The sequence below is a fragment of the Canis lupus genome, chromosome 4 (assembly GCF_011100685.1).
Source record: "Canis lupus familiaris isolate Mischka breed German Shepherd chromosome 4, alternate assembly UU_Cfam_GSD_1.0, whole genome shotgun sequence".
In the NCBI taxonomy this organism is placed as follows: Eukaryota; Metazoa; Chordata; class Mammalia; order Carnivora; family Canidae; genus Canis; species Canis lupus.
Genome location: NC_049225.1, coordinates 12,733,532 through 12,749,044, shown reverse-complemented (window position 1 = coordinate 12,749,044; position 15,513 = coordinate 12,733,532). Strand labels below are relative to the sequence as shown.

The window sequence follows — 15,513 nt, the reverse complement described above, 5'->3', positions numbered from 1 at the left end:
CCGGCCCGGAGATGCTATCACGGTGCTGAATAAAGCGGAAAGAATGCTGCGAAATCGGAGTCTCTGCCTGCCGTGCTGCTCCTTGCTGGCTTGGCTCCTTGCTCCTCTTCCATTTCACCCGGCGAGTGAGTTTTCCAGAAGCCGTTTCTCCTTCAACGAGCTGCTTGTCTCCTGCACCAGATCCCAACCCCCCCGGACCCCCCCCCCCCCGCAAAAAAAGAAAAAAAAAAAGTTTTCAATGAAAATCACTCTGGAGCACTTCTCACATCGGCTATAGGTTTCTGAAGAGCAAAGCCAGTCCTTTTTTTTTTTTCCCCCTGCCACCCCAACAGTGCCTAAGTTCAAAAGTCCTTTAGCACTAAAAAATAACTCGGAGCAATTTGGGGGTTAATTGCAGTTGGCGTTTCTCAGCTGTCGGCTGGAAGCAGCCATCTTGGTGAGAGATGATGTCATTCGGAACCCTTGGGGTTTGACTTTACTCCGAGGTACCAGTTTCCATGAGCCGCTGGAAGCTTAATCATAAGATCAAATTTAGGTTCAAAGATAGCAGAGGAGTGGGAATAAAAGTCACTAAATCCACCTCTTTAGCCTTCCTGACGCATTGTAAACATTTCCAAAAAGTTCAAAGCAATAGCAAATTTTCACACTTTTTTTTTTTTTTCCTATTTTCTGTTTCCAAGTGTTTGTTCTTTCCTTGACTAAGCTCAGATAATAACTAGTCTGGTCGGTTTCGCTTTCCAATTTTTATACATAAGTGAAAGCTGTTTAGTGTCAACAGTTTAGAGATGTTTAGAATCCTCTCACCTGCTGGGCGGGTTTCGTGCAGGCCTTTCTTTGGGAGGGAAGAGGGGGAATGAAAGTTTTCCATTTTAGGCTTCAAAACCAGAACCCTGAATTAGATCACGTTAGAGTCCTTAATATATTATTTTTAGCCTATTAAAGTTTTCTAGGAGTGGGCAAGAGGACAGTAAATAAGGGCGATGGTTATCCCGTATTCCCACTTACTCATCATTATTTGTCCAGCATGACGCTAGGTCTGCAGTTACTTTGGAAAACTGGCACTTAAAGAGATGGGTTCTAATCCACAGAAAGTGTCTCTTTTTGGATTAGAGAAGTGTTAGTGCCTTAATCCTATTGCGTGACACGTCTTGGCACTTGTTCTCAGGATGCAGAGAGAGAAAAGAGTTGCACCTTGTTTAAACAATCGAGCGCAGTTTGGTTTATGAGATTGTTAGGAGGGGGGTAAAGAGAGCGGCGTGTCTCCTCCGCAGATTCTTTAACGAGGTGAACCTGTGGCTGCTGCTGTTTCCCCCCGGCTGCGGGCGGGGGAACTCTCTGCTCTCTTGGCGCTCGCTCTCCTAGGCTTCCCAGCGAAGCTCACGGAGGAGATGCGACCGAAAGGGCTGCGTGTGTGTTAGAGGCAGACAGAGGGAGACAGGAGCACACGCAATCGGGCAATCGGCGGAGGACGGGGGCGCAGCTCGGCCAGGGCCGGGGGGAGCACCAAGGAGTGACCTTTCCACGTGTCCCCAGCACCTGCGAGGCCAGCAGGGCGCTAGGCTTCCTTTCCGCGGGAGCCGGCGCGAGCCCGGAAGAGGCCGGGTCTGGGGGCCGGGTCTGGGGGCCGGGTCTGGGGGCCGGGTCTGGGGGCCCGGAGGCCCTCCCTCGGAACACGTGCGGTCGGCGCGCAGCTGGTGCGGAGGCTGGCCTGGCCTTCCCGCCCCGGCGGTGGCCGCGCGTCCCGGGGCGGCGGGTCGGAGCCCGCGCCGGGAGGCGGGAGGCGGGAGGCGGGAGGGAGGCGGGCCGCGGCGGCGGCGGCGGCGGCGGCGGCGGCGGCGGGCGGGCCCCGGAGCTCTCGGCCAGCTTTGTCGGGCGGCCTAGCGAGCGCGCCAGGCCCGGCTGGAGCGAGCCCCAGTGCAGTACTGCCCGAGCCCGGGCGGGGTCTCTGTTCTCTGGCAGAGGAGGTCCCTTGGCAGCGGGAAGCTCCCTCTCTTTCTCTCGCCGCCGCTCGGAGTCTGCGCCCTGCTGCCAGGCGCCCAGCTCGGCGCTCCCCTGTGCTCGCCCGGCGCCCACTCATTCGCAGCCCAGCCTTCGCCGCCGCCGCCGCCGCCTCCCTGCTCCTCCTCCTCCTCGCCCCAGCCCGCCGCGGCCATGGCGGACAGCGCCAGCGAGAGCGACACGGACGGGGCGGGGGGCAACAGCGGCAGCTCGGCCGCCATGCAGTCGTCCTGCTCGTCGACCTCGGGCGGCGGCGGCGGCGGGGGAGGCGGCGGCGGGGGCGGCGGCGGCGGTGGGAAGTCGGGGGGCATTGTCATCTCGCCGTTCCGCCTGGAGGAGCTCACCAACCGCCTGGCCTCGCTGCAGCAGGAGAACAAGGTGCTGAAGATCGAGCTGGAGACCTACAAACTCAAGTGCAAGGCGCTGCAGGAGGAGAACCGCGACCTGCGCAAAGCCAGCGTGACCATCGTGAGTGCCCCCCGGGGGCGCGCCGCGGCGCCGACCTCCGCCCGCCGCCGGGAGAGGCTGCACCTGGACCCGGCAGCCCCCGAACTCCCCGAGGCTCCCGGGAACCCGCAGCGGGCGCGCTCTCTGCCAAGAACTGCTGGCCCCCGGGGGGGGGGGGAGAGGGAGGGGTCCCCTCGCGGCCCCGCGAGTCTGGCCTCCCCTGGGGGGTCCGGCCCCTCGCGGGGTGCGAGAGACAGCTGCTGGACCACCACGCACGTTCCCTTTTCGCCTCTGGGGAGGAGGCCCCTCCCGGGCGGTGCTGGAGGCTGGTGGCGTGGCTGGGGGGGCGGGGTGGGACTTTTTTTCAGTCCTAGCCCGCCGAGGATCCGGGGATCCCTAGGTTGTGGGAGAGGGAGGGGGCCGGAGTCCGGTCCAGGGGCCTGGCTGGGGGTGCTGGGGGGTGCGTAGCTGGGCTGGGCACTTCGCTGGCATCTGGACGGCGCTAGCTTGATCGCCCTGGGAGGGGGCGGGAGAGAGTGGCCGGGAATCCGGGAAGTGGAGTTTTCTGGCCCGGATTGAGAGGGAAGGGCGGGTACCGGAGCCAGTGCTCCCACCTCCGTTGGAAGTCCTTAGCACGGTCGGGATCGGGGTGTGGGGGGTGGGTGGCAGCGGCAGTACACAGTCGGGCGAATGCAGCATCTTACACTAGCCTGGGCAGGGTGAAGGCTATGAAGCGTGGACAGGCTCAGACCATGGTGAAGGGGTATCGACTGACTCCTTTTCCGTTGCCGGGGACGGGGTCAAGGGAACATCTATCTGTACCTGCGTTTGCCTCATCGGTGGTGGAACGTCTAGGGGTGTTTCGCCTCAGAGCCCAGATACTTGATGAGAGGACAGGCTGTCTGTTCTGTTTCCACCTAGTCCCCGAGGCTCCCCTGAAGAGGGTTAGTTTAGGTGTTGTACTCTCCTGGTGTATAGCAGGCGATTAGAAAGGCCACTACAGCCGTGATGAGGTGCAGCTTAACTGGCAAAAAGTACACCGTGTGCTCTCACCTAATATCCCTGCCAGCTAGCCACATCATTAACATGCAGAATCCCCATACAGACAACTCTATTCAGATCAAAACAGTTTCCCAGCCTGGAGCAGAGAAGAAAATGTCAGGAAATCAAGGGGGTAAATTACCATAGTTGCTGCACAATAGCTGATTAGCCTGAACCTTCAGATGGAGAAAAAGGCATGAATTTGGGAATGGATCAAAGATGACAGTCTGGAAATGAAATGGGGCGAGTTTAGGATGCCCCTGTGCCAGAAAAAGTCTTCAGCGGAGGACTGAGTGTGTATGTGTTAGTGGGTGTATGCCGCCCCAGTGTTAGCTCATACATGGGACCTGGATGGCATTCTGATTTTGCTTAGGAAGCAGATTTCCACCAAAGTTTCAGTGTAATTGGCAGCCTAAATAGAAATTGATTGTAGAAAGATACTTTGCATGCTCAGATCCAGTCCTGGTGAATGCAATTGGAGCAACATGCACACGTTTCCAGACTGTCAAGTTCTTGAAGTGCCCTTTTGGTAGGAAGGGGGAGGAATTTGCAGAGGCAGCCACTTCCAAGCCTCCTCTGTAGCTTTCTTGGCCGAAAGAGACTTCTCTGCTGAGTGGGGGTTTGAGAAGAGGGGAAGTTGGTGGAAGCAGTTTATTTAAGGTTTGAGTTAGTAAATGAGAGGGTTAGTCTCTTGGAGAATGTGAACCACGGAAAGTAGTAAAACTTATATGAAGCAGAATCTCTAGCCTCTTGCATACAGTGAGCAATTCAGGCTGTTTTTGTTTGTTTGGGAGAGGATTAGGGGGTGGAGGTACTATGAAAGGGTATCTCTTTGACACTTGACCATATTATAAGTAGGCCTGTAAATTGTACACAAACACGTTGGCTTTGCACAGACAAACACGTTCGTTCCTGGTGTATAAGATGAGAGGCCTTCTGAACACTTGAAGAGTGTTTAAGGTGGTGGCTTTATTTCTTAGCACTTACCCTCAGCTAAAACTGACGTCCGACCAAATATACTTTCTGAAATGTTCTGTGGCCTTACTGAGTCGAGTTTTAAAGTTGTTTTAGATGACAGACTACAAGTACCAAAAGCCGCTCAGTTGTTCTTTAATCTCTGATTCATATATTCAGGGAGACAAATAAAAATGCCTGTGGTTTACCTGATTCCTTAAGACTTGGCAGGTGGTACTAAAACAAACTCAGAGAAGAGATTCTATTAAACTTTTGAGAGTTTTGTTAACTGGTCTGGGGCCCAGATTGTGTTGAAGTGGTGGTATTGACCTCAGGTATGTAATTTGGAAGGAGAAATGTGTGTGACCACATGAAATGGGTCTGTGGGTGTAAAGGGTCCATAGTACAACACTGCACTGTGGTTTACATCAAGGTTAAGCTGCACAACCCATGACAACTCTAACTTAAACTTAGCCCTTGTTAATAGCTGGCTAGAAAGTTTGTGATAAGGCTTATATTCAATTAAACGAAGGCCTTGTTAGATTTTTCACTGTTTTAGTTAATTTGAAGAGAAATGGTGCCATGATCCTATTACTTGCCTTCCTGCCTTGTATTATTTCCTCTACATCTAATACTAACATTCATGTTCTTGAGCACTGAAGATAATTATAGATGTCTTTCCTTTCCCCTGAGCATGTTAGAAAGATATATTGCTCGACTATACCCTGGAGGAGAGAGACCCTCTCAGTCTCTCTCTCTCTCTCTCTCTCTTTCTCTTTTTAAAGTTTATTTTTTTAGGGCAGTTTTAGGTTTGCAGCAAAATTAAAGGGAAGGTGCAGAGATTTCTCATATACTTCCTGTCCTTTGCCTCCCCCATTATCAACATTCCCTTCCAGAGTGGTACATTTGTTACAGCTGATGAACCGACTTTGACAAATCATAATCCCCTAAAGTCCATAGCTTACATTAGGGCTCACTCTTGGTGTTTGTACATTCTATGGGTTTGGACAAATGTGTAATGATACATATCTACCATTATAGCATCATACAGAGTAGACCAAGTGCCTTAAAAATCCTCTATGTTCTGCCTTTTCATCCCTCCCTAACCTGGCAACCACTGATCTTTTTTACTGTCTTCATAGTTATCCATTAACCTACCGAAGGACTTGGTTATTTCCAACTTTTGGCATTTTTTAATAGAGCTGCAGCAAACATCTATGTGCACGGTTTTGTGTGGACAAATGATTTCTACTTCTTTGGGTCAATACCAAGTATACTGAATTGTATGGTAAGAGTATTTTAAATTTTATTCAGAAACTGCCAAGCTGTCTTCCAAAGTGGCTGTACCGGTTTGCATTACTACCACCAATGAATGAGAATTCCTGTTGCTCCACATCCTTGCCAGCATGTGGTGGTGTCAGTCTTTTGGATTTTGGCCATTCTGATAGGTGGACAGTGATACCTCAGTGTTGTGATTCTTCTTTTTTTTTTTTTAAGATTTTATTTTAGAGAGTGTAAGTGGGGGCGGGGGGGGGGCAGAGGGAGAGAAAGAGTGCGCCAATCCTCAAGCAGACTTCCTATTGAGTGTGGAGCCCTATGTGGGTCTTGATCCCAGGACCCTGAGATTGTGACTTGAGCTGAAATCAACTGTTGGCTGCTTAACTGATTGAGCCACCCAGGTGCCCCTCTTGTGCCCTCTTTTAAAAATCAGTCTAAAGGCTGATAAAACTCTTATCTGGTGTTCATTTCTGTCTGTTTTGATACATAAGTGCTTATTTGGAAAAGGCTTTCCATTTAATAAAGGACTGATTTTGTGGGTTTGTATTCTCAGCATTTGCATGATAGACGTAGGCATTATCTACAGGGAAGAATCCACTGTATGAGGCCCTTCATCCGTGTGTCCAAGTCCCTGGTACATCTGGGAGTTACAAGCTTGGGTGTTTTACTTGAGGCTTGCTGATTATAGATCATAATTTCTTCATTGGAGTGGAGACCATAAAAAGCAAATGCTCAGTAACTCTGTTGATTAGCTTTTAGATGTTAGGTCTATCTGGCTTATATTGTGGGTGAAAATATAATTGGGGATTATGTGATTGATTGTAGTGAGAGGTGTCCAGAGCTACTGGTCTCTGAAGCGGGTGAAGAAATGTAATAGTGGGCAGTCATTGGATGGCTTCATAGTTGTAGACTAGTGGTGGAATTCTCCGTGTATAAGCAGAGCTTCGCACCTGACATGGCTAGCTCTCTAAGGTGTCTAGACCAGTTCAGACCTTCAGCATGTCTAGTTTGAAAATAAAGTCTGTTATAAGCCACTAGTGTTTAAGTGTCTTTCTCTAACTATAAAATTAGTCCTTTGTTTATCTATTTCCCTAAACTTCTATAATAAAGAGGCATTTTGGGGTTATGGCAAAAAAAAACAGGTTGTTATCGCATGATTAGAGAAAACCTGGCTCTTTCTTTTTTTCGGGGGGAGCGGGCGGGGGGGCGGGAGGGAGGGAGGGGGGGAGGGAGGGAGGAGGGGGGAGGGGAGGGAGGGCGGTAGGGAGGGCATGGAGGGAGGGGAGGGAGGGAGGGAGGGAGGAGGCGGGAAGGGAGGGATGGAGGGAGGGAGGAGGGAGGGAGGGAGGGGGGGGGGAGGGAGGGGGAGGGAGGGATGGAGGAGGGAGCGCCAGAGGAGGGAGGGATGGAGGAGGGAGGGAGGGAGGGCGGGAGGGGGGAGGGCGGGAGGGAGGGAGGGGGGAGGGAGGGAGGGGGGAGGGCGGGAGGGATTGGAGGTTTCTTTATTTAGGTTCGGGTGAGGCGGAGGTGGTAGGAGGTATCTTGTTCGGTTTGAGGGAGGGGGTCTTTCTTGGTTGTCTTTCTTTTTTTTCTTTCTTTCTTTCTTTCTTTCTTCTTTCTTTCTTTCTTCTTTCTTTCTTTCTTTCTTTCTTTCTTTCTTTCTTTCTTTCTTTCTTTCTTTCTTAACCTGGCTATTTCAAACACCAACAGTGTAATGGTTTCATTAACCAGTAAAAGCCACCATATAATAAATGTGGATTTGGGATTATTTACTCTGGAAGTATAATACACTATTTTCCATTTTTAAGACTTCATTTTGGCAGACTGAAACTGTCAGATTGACATTGCCCTTGTAAAGAGGTGTGGTATGTGTCTTTTTTTTTTCCTGTTAAAAGTTTTTTCCCCCTTAGATTTTTTTTTTAAAGGATTGATTGATCATTCATTCATTCATTCATTCATGAAAGACAGAAAGAGGCAGAGACCTAGGCAGAGGGAGAAGCAGGCTCCATGCAGGGAGCCTGATATGAACTCTATCCTGCCTGACCCGAAGGCTGACGCTTAACTGCTGAGCCACCCAGGCATCCCTTTTTTTTTTCCCTTAAAGATTTTATTTATTTATTTGAGAGAGAGAGAGAGCACGAGTAGGGGTAGCAGCAGGCAAAGGGAGAAGGAGAAGCAGATTCCCTGCTGAGCAGGGAGCCTGATACAGGGCTCAATTCCAGGACCCTGGGATCCTGACCTGAGCCAAAGGCTGCCGGTTAACCCACCGAACCACCCAGGCGCCCCTCCCCTTAGATTATTTAATGGAAGCACCCAACCTGAGACACAACTTTGAGAAAAACACAGTTAGGTCTATTATATGCAAGGTCAGACTTCTTAAAAAGGCTGTATTATTAGATTTCTTCTACATTTAAACGTTCTTCATGTTCATAGGTCCCTTCTGTGTGTTTCATATAATGTATTTGTGTTTGATTAAAAAAAACACAAAACATTAGAGGAGATTATGACCGTCTTTTTAGCAGTGTTATCCTTATTTGTTTTGCTGGGGCTGAGGAATAGTTCAGAGAATCACCAGTACCTGTTTGTGGTGACTGTTGTCCAAGACCAGAAAGATTGGCCTACAACAAAAATCTGAAACAGTCATTGCTTATTTAAAAACCTTCAGTTGCTCCCCATTCCCCTCTGGATCCGGGTGGACTTCCTGGTGGTTTGCCAGGCTCTGCTTGGTCTGGCCCCTGCGTGCCTTGCAGTTGTACCCCTTGTGCTCATACCCCTTGTGTTCTTGAGGCTCTCACTTGGCTGAACTGCTAATTTCTGGAATTTTAATAGGTTTCTCTGACTCCTCTAGGATGTACTTCCTGCCCTTAATCTTATTCCTTCCTCCTCCCTTCCCTTCTACCTTGTAAATCCGAGTAGACTATACTGCCTTTTCCACCCCCCACTCCAGTGTTTGCTGGCATTGCTTCTTTGCCAACCACACGGTGGGTTACACTCCCATTTGTGTGCTCCCACAGGACCCATCTGTCACTCTTTCCACCTCCCCGTCACATGGGTGTTCCCCGCTTCCCCCCCTCCCTCGCCCCTCTCCTCAGATGCCTAAATTCCTTTTAGGGGCAGAATTTGCTTTGTTTTCCCCCATTTTTGGGCGCCTGGCATGTGGTGGATACTCAAGGACATGTTGGCTTGACTCTGGAGGCGTTAGGTGGTGGAGCTTTTTGCTTTTAATTGGGGGAGGGTGTCTATACTGTCTCCTGACCATGGACTAAAATAGGCCACTCTTCCTGCACGGTCTGGAATAGCAGCAAACAAGATCTTCACTCTGGCTGGTTAAACAGACTAGATGGATGGATGGATACACTGTATACTTTGGGGAGCTACTACCATCAACCTGTGTCTGGAGCTCCCACCTCCTAACCAGAGGGATGTTGTAGGCTACCTTGTAGCCTATATCTAGATGTTCATGATACATTCACCTCTGAAAAGGGACAAAGTGTCTTTAGGTTTGCCTTTCCAAGGGTTTTTGAGCCAGGCTTTTAGGTGAAAGTGTTCAAGTTTACCCTCAGTTGTGGTGATGGTGAGATCACTGCAGTGTTTCCTATAACTTTGGTTCTTGTTGAAATACCCCACAGCTTCTTCTGGAAACAACTCTGGGCTTTCTGCAGGTACCTAAAGCTCTTATTGGAGAAGTATCTGCAAATAGGATTGGGAGACTTGCTGAATCCTTGTGGATGCTCCTGTGTGGCTTACAGAGTGGAATTTCATGGGGTTGATGATAGTGTCACACACAGTGTACTTGCATTCGGTTTTTCTTAAATCATGCCTTGCAGAGATCATTACATTTATACCCAGAAATGCTAATCTGAGCTTTTAAACCACAGCCGGACTGAACAAAGAGTAACAGTCCTCTTCCTCTTTCCCTCCTGTACTTCTTCCTTCAGTGGGTAGGAGTTGCTTTTTGTTTTGAATCGCAGTGTAGCTGCTTTTCGATAGATTGAATTATTGTCAAAGCTGGTGAAGTAAATGTTCACAGGTTCAGTGTGTTCTTGCTTGGTGGTGGTTGAAATTTTCTTGACAGGGAAACTAATGCTCTGGAAAATGTTTCTAATCGGCAGGATCTCCTAGGGGTGTTAGCTTGCAGACTCTTCCTTCTTCCCCAGTACTGTCAAATTTTCTTATCTTTTATGGCTGTCAAGCTCACAGCTAAGAATTTTACTCTACTAAATTACATATCTTTGTGGAAGCCTTCTTTTTTAGGGAAAAGAATGCTCAAAAGGGTTAATAATTTGACTTAATGGTTATTTAGAAAGAACTCATCCTCTTATTGGTCCCTAGATCTGATGTCTGGGGTGCAGTTTAGTGATTAAAATTCATTATAATGCTTTTTTTTTTTTAAGGTTTTATTTATTTGAGAGAGTGCTTGAGAGTGAGCGGAGGGAGGGGCAAGGGAGAAGTGGACTCCCTGCTGACCATGGAGCTCCACATGGGGCTGATTTCAGGACCCTGGGACCATGACCTGAGCTGAAGGCAGATGTTTAACTGACTGAGCCAGGTGCTCAGTTTTATACTTGTTCAGTGATGGGAATTTTCTGTGATTTCTTTCCCCCTTTGCCACCTCAAAAATAATTTTTTTTTTATTTTTATAAGGGCCAAAATGACAGGTGATAAATACAGCCTGAAATAGGCACCATTCAGCTTGCAAGTCCTTTATGAACAGCCTACTGTGTGCCAGTACTCTGAAATATCCAGAAGGAATGCAAAGGCTTCTTTAGCAGCCTACCAAGTATTGCACTTGACTTTCATCCAGCTTGGCCCTGGCTTGCTGCTTTAGGGAATTCAGAGCAGAGGGAGTGGTCCTTCTCTCTCCAGCACTTTGCAGTCCAGAGAGCTGGGGAATGCAGAGATAACCAACATGTAGGTGGAAGCAAGAAAGGAAGTTCAGTGCACTCTTGCAGGGGTTTCACGGAAGGCTATGTTACCCTCTCTGTTTTGTTGAGTACTTTTAAGGAAAACGATGTGTCATATTCACTCACAGTTTAATTAGCCTGTAGTTTATTTTGTAAGGCAGAGAGATGGGGAGAGCTGTTGCTCAATTTGTGTCGAGATGGCACCAGGAGGCTTTCTGTTTGTTTTTAATTTCCTTTATGTGGTGATGATTGAAAAGAAATGTCATTGATGTTTTAATTTTGTAATTTGCATCTGCCTGTAGATTGAAATTATCTAGGTGGTTTTGCCTCTATTCCTGGTACACTCTGAGGCTCAACCATATTCCTTTCGTGGAATTTTGTTGGATGGATCGAATTTCCTGTCTTTAATCCAAAACTATGTGAAAGTAAAGACTTCATATGTTATAGTTAATTAGAGATAGTAGTTTATGGGCAATTCCAAATTCCAGTTTTTTTTTTTTTTTTTTCTTTTAAAGCAGTGTTGATTGACGGGATAATCTTCCACGCATCTGTTCCAGATCAGACCAGCCTCCTGTGGGTGCCAGGTGTATGTCCATAGTGATCTGGTTAATACCCTCCAGGGCATCTCAGGGCATTTCAGATCAAATGAGGCCACTTGGTACTGAGTAGCGGAGCTAGGATATTCAGCCAGACATTGGTCATGATTCAAAAAACTTTTCCATAGAAGGAAAGAGGAAAGTGAAAGAATGAAAACATGGAGTATGCATGAGCTAAAGAAAGTTCTTAGAAATCTAGTACCTGCACTAGATTAAATACATCATGCGTGGCTCTCCTAAGTAGAGTCTTCTCTTTGAGATTGAGTTAGAAAGGCTAAAATGGTCTTGAGAAAAATAATTTATTTGGTGTTTAATTATAGAAAGAGCTTCTCGACTTGTGACATTATTTGCATGGAAGTGGTGTTTTTTTTTTTTTCTGTTACCCTAATATACCAACCAAATAATAACTTTTATTCTATTGAGGGTTTTTTTTTTTTTTTTTTTTGGGTCTTCACTAGACAGGCCTTAATTTATCTAAACAAAGACATTTGCTGAGAGTCAAAACATTGTGTCTCTGCTTCATTTAGTAGCTCTTGATTATAGAAACACTAAAATTTGAGGGGAAAAAAATTGGCCAGATGATTTTAACATTTTTTTTTTAAATAAAGAGTACAATTTAGATATATATATACCATAAAGTAGAGGTTTGGACTTCTTCAGGTACAGAGCACTAAGAGCTAAGGTGCCATTTCTTTGTAAAGTATATTAATTATTTCACATCATTCTGAATCTTGAATGCATGTAGCTTTTTTAAAAGATTTATATGAGAGAGAGAGAGAGAGAGAGAGGGAGTGCGTGCCTGTGCATGAGCAGAGGGAGGAGCAGAGGCAGAAGGAGAAGCCTACTCCCTGCTGAGCAAGGAGCCCTACCTGGGGCTCAATCCCGGGACTCTTAGATTATGACTTAAACAGAAGACAGATGCCCAACCAACTGAGCCACCCAGGCGCCCCTATAGTGTTATTATTGGGAAATACCTTATGTACCCAGTGAAGAGGGCCAATGACTTTTTTGGTATGATTTAAAAAAAAAATTACAGTAAAATATACACAACATTGTTACCAGTTTAACCATTTTTAAGTGTACAGTTGAGTGGCATTAAGTACATTCACAGTGTTGTACAGCCATCACCACCAACCATCTCTAGAACTTTTTTATAATCCCAAACAGAAACTGTCTCTGGATGGTTATTAAACAATCTTTAGGGCAGCCCCGGTGGCGCAGCGGTTTAGTGCCGCCTGCAGCCCAGGGCGTGATCCTGGAGACTCGGGATTGAGTCGGGCTTCCTGCATGGAGCCTGCTTCTCCCTCTGCCTGTGTCTCTGCCTCTCTCTCTCTGAATGAATAAATAAATAAATCTTAAAAAACAAAACAATTTTTACCTCCAGCCCCTGATAACCTGTATTCTTAGTGACTTAAAACCTATTTTTTTTTTTAAGGAAAAAAATGTACTCTGATCTACAAAAGCAGCTAGCTGTTTTTTTATGGTCCTGGTGTTGAAGTTAGGCATTTGGATCTAAAAACATATTTTTTTAAGAAAAGATTTATTTATTTTAGAGAGTGAGTGAGCATGAGTTGGGGAGGGCAAAGGGAGAGAGAGAGAATCCTGAAGCAGACTGCCCGCTGAGCTCAGAGCTTAAGGCAGGGCTCCATCCCAGGTTCCCAAGGTTATAACCGGAGCCAAAACCAGCCATTGAGTCCCAGTCACCCCTGGACTTCAAAACATTTTATTTAAAGTGCTGTTGATACCTTGCTCCATCTTCAGTTTTTATTCCCCTCTGGTTCTTTCCTGTTTCTATAATTCAGTGAACAGATAATCTCTACACCCAACATGGGGCTCTACACCCACAACCCAGAGATCGGAAGTCTCATACTCCCCATCTAATGAGCCAACCAGGCATCCCCTCCACCTTTTAAATGTTTTGTAAACTTATTTCCTTGATAGCATTTCAAATAAACCATGGTTTAAGAACATTTGAAGAAAACAAAAGGTTGAAGAAATGAATAACAATTCTTATCTACCAGCATTGCTCTGTTTCCAAATCCTATTGTGTCACTGTGGTAACTGCTGATGTTTATGTAGTGGTGTGGACTGTGGGGTAGGCACTGCTGGGAGAGGTTTGCTTATAGCTGCTGCTTGAACCCTGGCCACCAGCCTGTGGGATCGGTGCTGCTGTCTGGCACAGCTCCGCACGTGCACGTTTAGGCCCAGTTCATGTAACTTGCGGGCTGGACCAGGTCACCAGGTAGGTGAGAATTTGAATGCAGGCCTGTTCTCAGAGCTTCAGCGCCAGGCTGCACAGCCCATAGGACAGTGGTGTATAAATCAGTGTATGATTTTTTTTTTTAAGATTTTATTTATTTATTCATGAGAGAGAGAGAGAGAGAGAGAGAGAGAGGCAGAGGCAGAGGCAGAGACACAGGCAGAGGGAGGAGCAGGCTCCATGCAGGGAGTCCGACGTGGGTCTCCATCCCGGGACTCCAGGATCACGCATACCCTGGGTGGAAGGCAGGCGCTTAAACCGCTGAGCCACCCAGGCTGCCCTGTATGATAAGTTTTATCTTAATTTTGTCGTGGGCATTTTGCTCCTTCTTGTTTTTATGCTCCTCTATTCCTTCAGCAAGACTGGTTAGGGCTACCACATTACCACAGCAAATTCCCAGGATGCCAGGCCTAAGGGAGTGTCTCCAGGGTAGCAAAGTCCCTGCCTCAAAAAAGAAGCAGTGATAGAAGGTGCATCTGGTCATGGGAGGCAGTCTGCAGCCCTTTCCGGCTCGGTCACCCTCTGGTATTGGGGCTTAGTCTGTCCACCCCTGTTCCCTGTCCAGTGTTCCCCAGTAGGTTGCCCCTCTGCTTATAGCAGAACCATCTGGGCTCTCCCTCCTCCCTTCCTTTGCTCCTGTCCCAGTCTGGAGTCCATCTCTGTGCACTTCTTTTGTGACTTCTACTTAAAAATAGTCTGACTAGCACAGTCATAGTGGATTTTTTTTTAAACGTATTGATCACCTGCTGTATACCAGGCAGTGTTCCATATATAACAACTGGGATGAGACAGCACATGGGAAGTTGGTGAAGTGCCCCTGACTCCATCTGGAAGTAGGAACCATAGTCAAGGAGGGCTTTCTCTCTCGGGAGGTGATTTTTAAAGCTAAAACCTGAAGGATAAATGGAAGTTAATAGAGGAAGATGGGGGCAGGGGTGATGGCAGGAGAGGCATGCCTCCTTGGCTCGGAACCTGAATGTGGGGAAAGAAGGCAAATCGGGGAAGAGAGCAGGACCCTGCTGGGCAAGTCTGGGGGCTCAGGTCCTGGGTTCCATATAGGGACTGGCTGTAGGAGGGGGAGGCGATGGAGGGGCAGGGGAACAATAGGAGCATTTCTGTGTTTTCATCATCTGCTCAGAGACATTTGGGTTTTCCTTCTTAACTATTTGAAGGCACCTATGAGGTGATCTGACTTATTCTGTGATAATAGAAGCTGCACCGTACAGTCTTACTGTGTGTCTGGTACAGTTCAAAACACTTTGTTTAGGGGCTCCTTGCAACCCTCTGCCATCTCTTTGTTCTGGGTGAAGAAATGAAGTGTGGGAGTGTCAGCAAGCTCTTGGAGGTCACAGTAAGTGGTAGAATAGGGATTTGAACACAGGCAGTCTGAGGGTACCTTGCATGGTGACTGGTGCGTAAAAAAAAGCTCTGCCGTTTGCATCTTTCCACGACGCTGTAGTAGATGCTCAGTAAACTTTGTGAAATTTGTTTTTTTTTGGGGGGTGCCCAGGTTTATTTCTTATAAACTAATGGAATATGACATGCTTACAGTGAAGTGTTAAGATTTGAATGCACAGATTTATGCTGAATGAACTTACAAATGAATTCACCAGTGTAATCGTCACCCTGCTCAAGATACATGCTATTATCAGCATTTCCTCTGCCAAGCTCCCCTATACTCTGTTCCGGTCATCACGCCCCAGAAAGTCACCTTGTACTACTGACTTCTGTCACTGTAAATGTGTTTTGATTATTTTTAAACTTCATATAAATGGTTTTATACAGAAGGTATTTGTGTGCTGGATTCTGTTAGCCTAGTTCATATATTTACTAATATTAAACAGTTTGTAGCTACATGTAGAGGTTGGTAGTTTAGCTGCTGTGCAGAATTCCAGCATTTGCATATCTGTGGATGGGGGGGGGGGTTGGGCCTGCCCTCCGGGTAGCGCCCTCCCTCCCCCCACCAGCCCTCCTCCTTGATCTCTGGGCTTTAGGATTGTGTGAAAGGCGCGTGTCACCCCAGAGGATACAAGGC

At 47.5% G+C, this 15,513-nt stretch overlaps 1 protein-coding gene across 3 annotated transcripts in view; it reads left to right on the top strand.

Annotated features, from left to right (window-relative positions):
- The first annotated feature begins 1,842 nt into the window (after positions 1-1,842).
- CCDC6 (coiled-coil domain containing 6) overlaps positions 1,843-15,513 on the top strand; it is a 111,757-nt gene continuing 98,086 nt past the window's right edge. The window contains exon 1 of one of the 3 annotated variants that reach the window (XM_038533991.1): positions 1,843-2,466. In XM_038533991.1, coding sequence (XP_038389919.1) covers positions 2,152-2,466 — 315 coding nt within the window. In that variant the 5' untranslated portion in view covers positions 1,843-2,151. The remainder of the gene's footprint in view (positions 2,467-15,513) is intronic. The other 2 variants (XM_038533990.1, XM_038533989.1) reach the window with 2 other exon arrangements.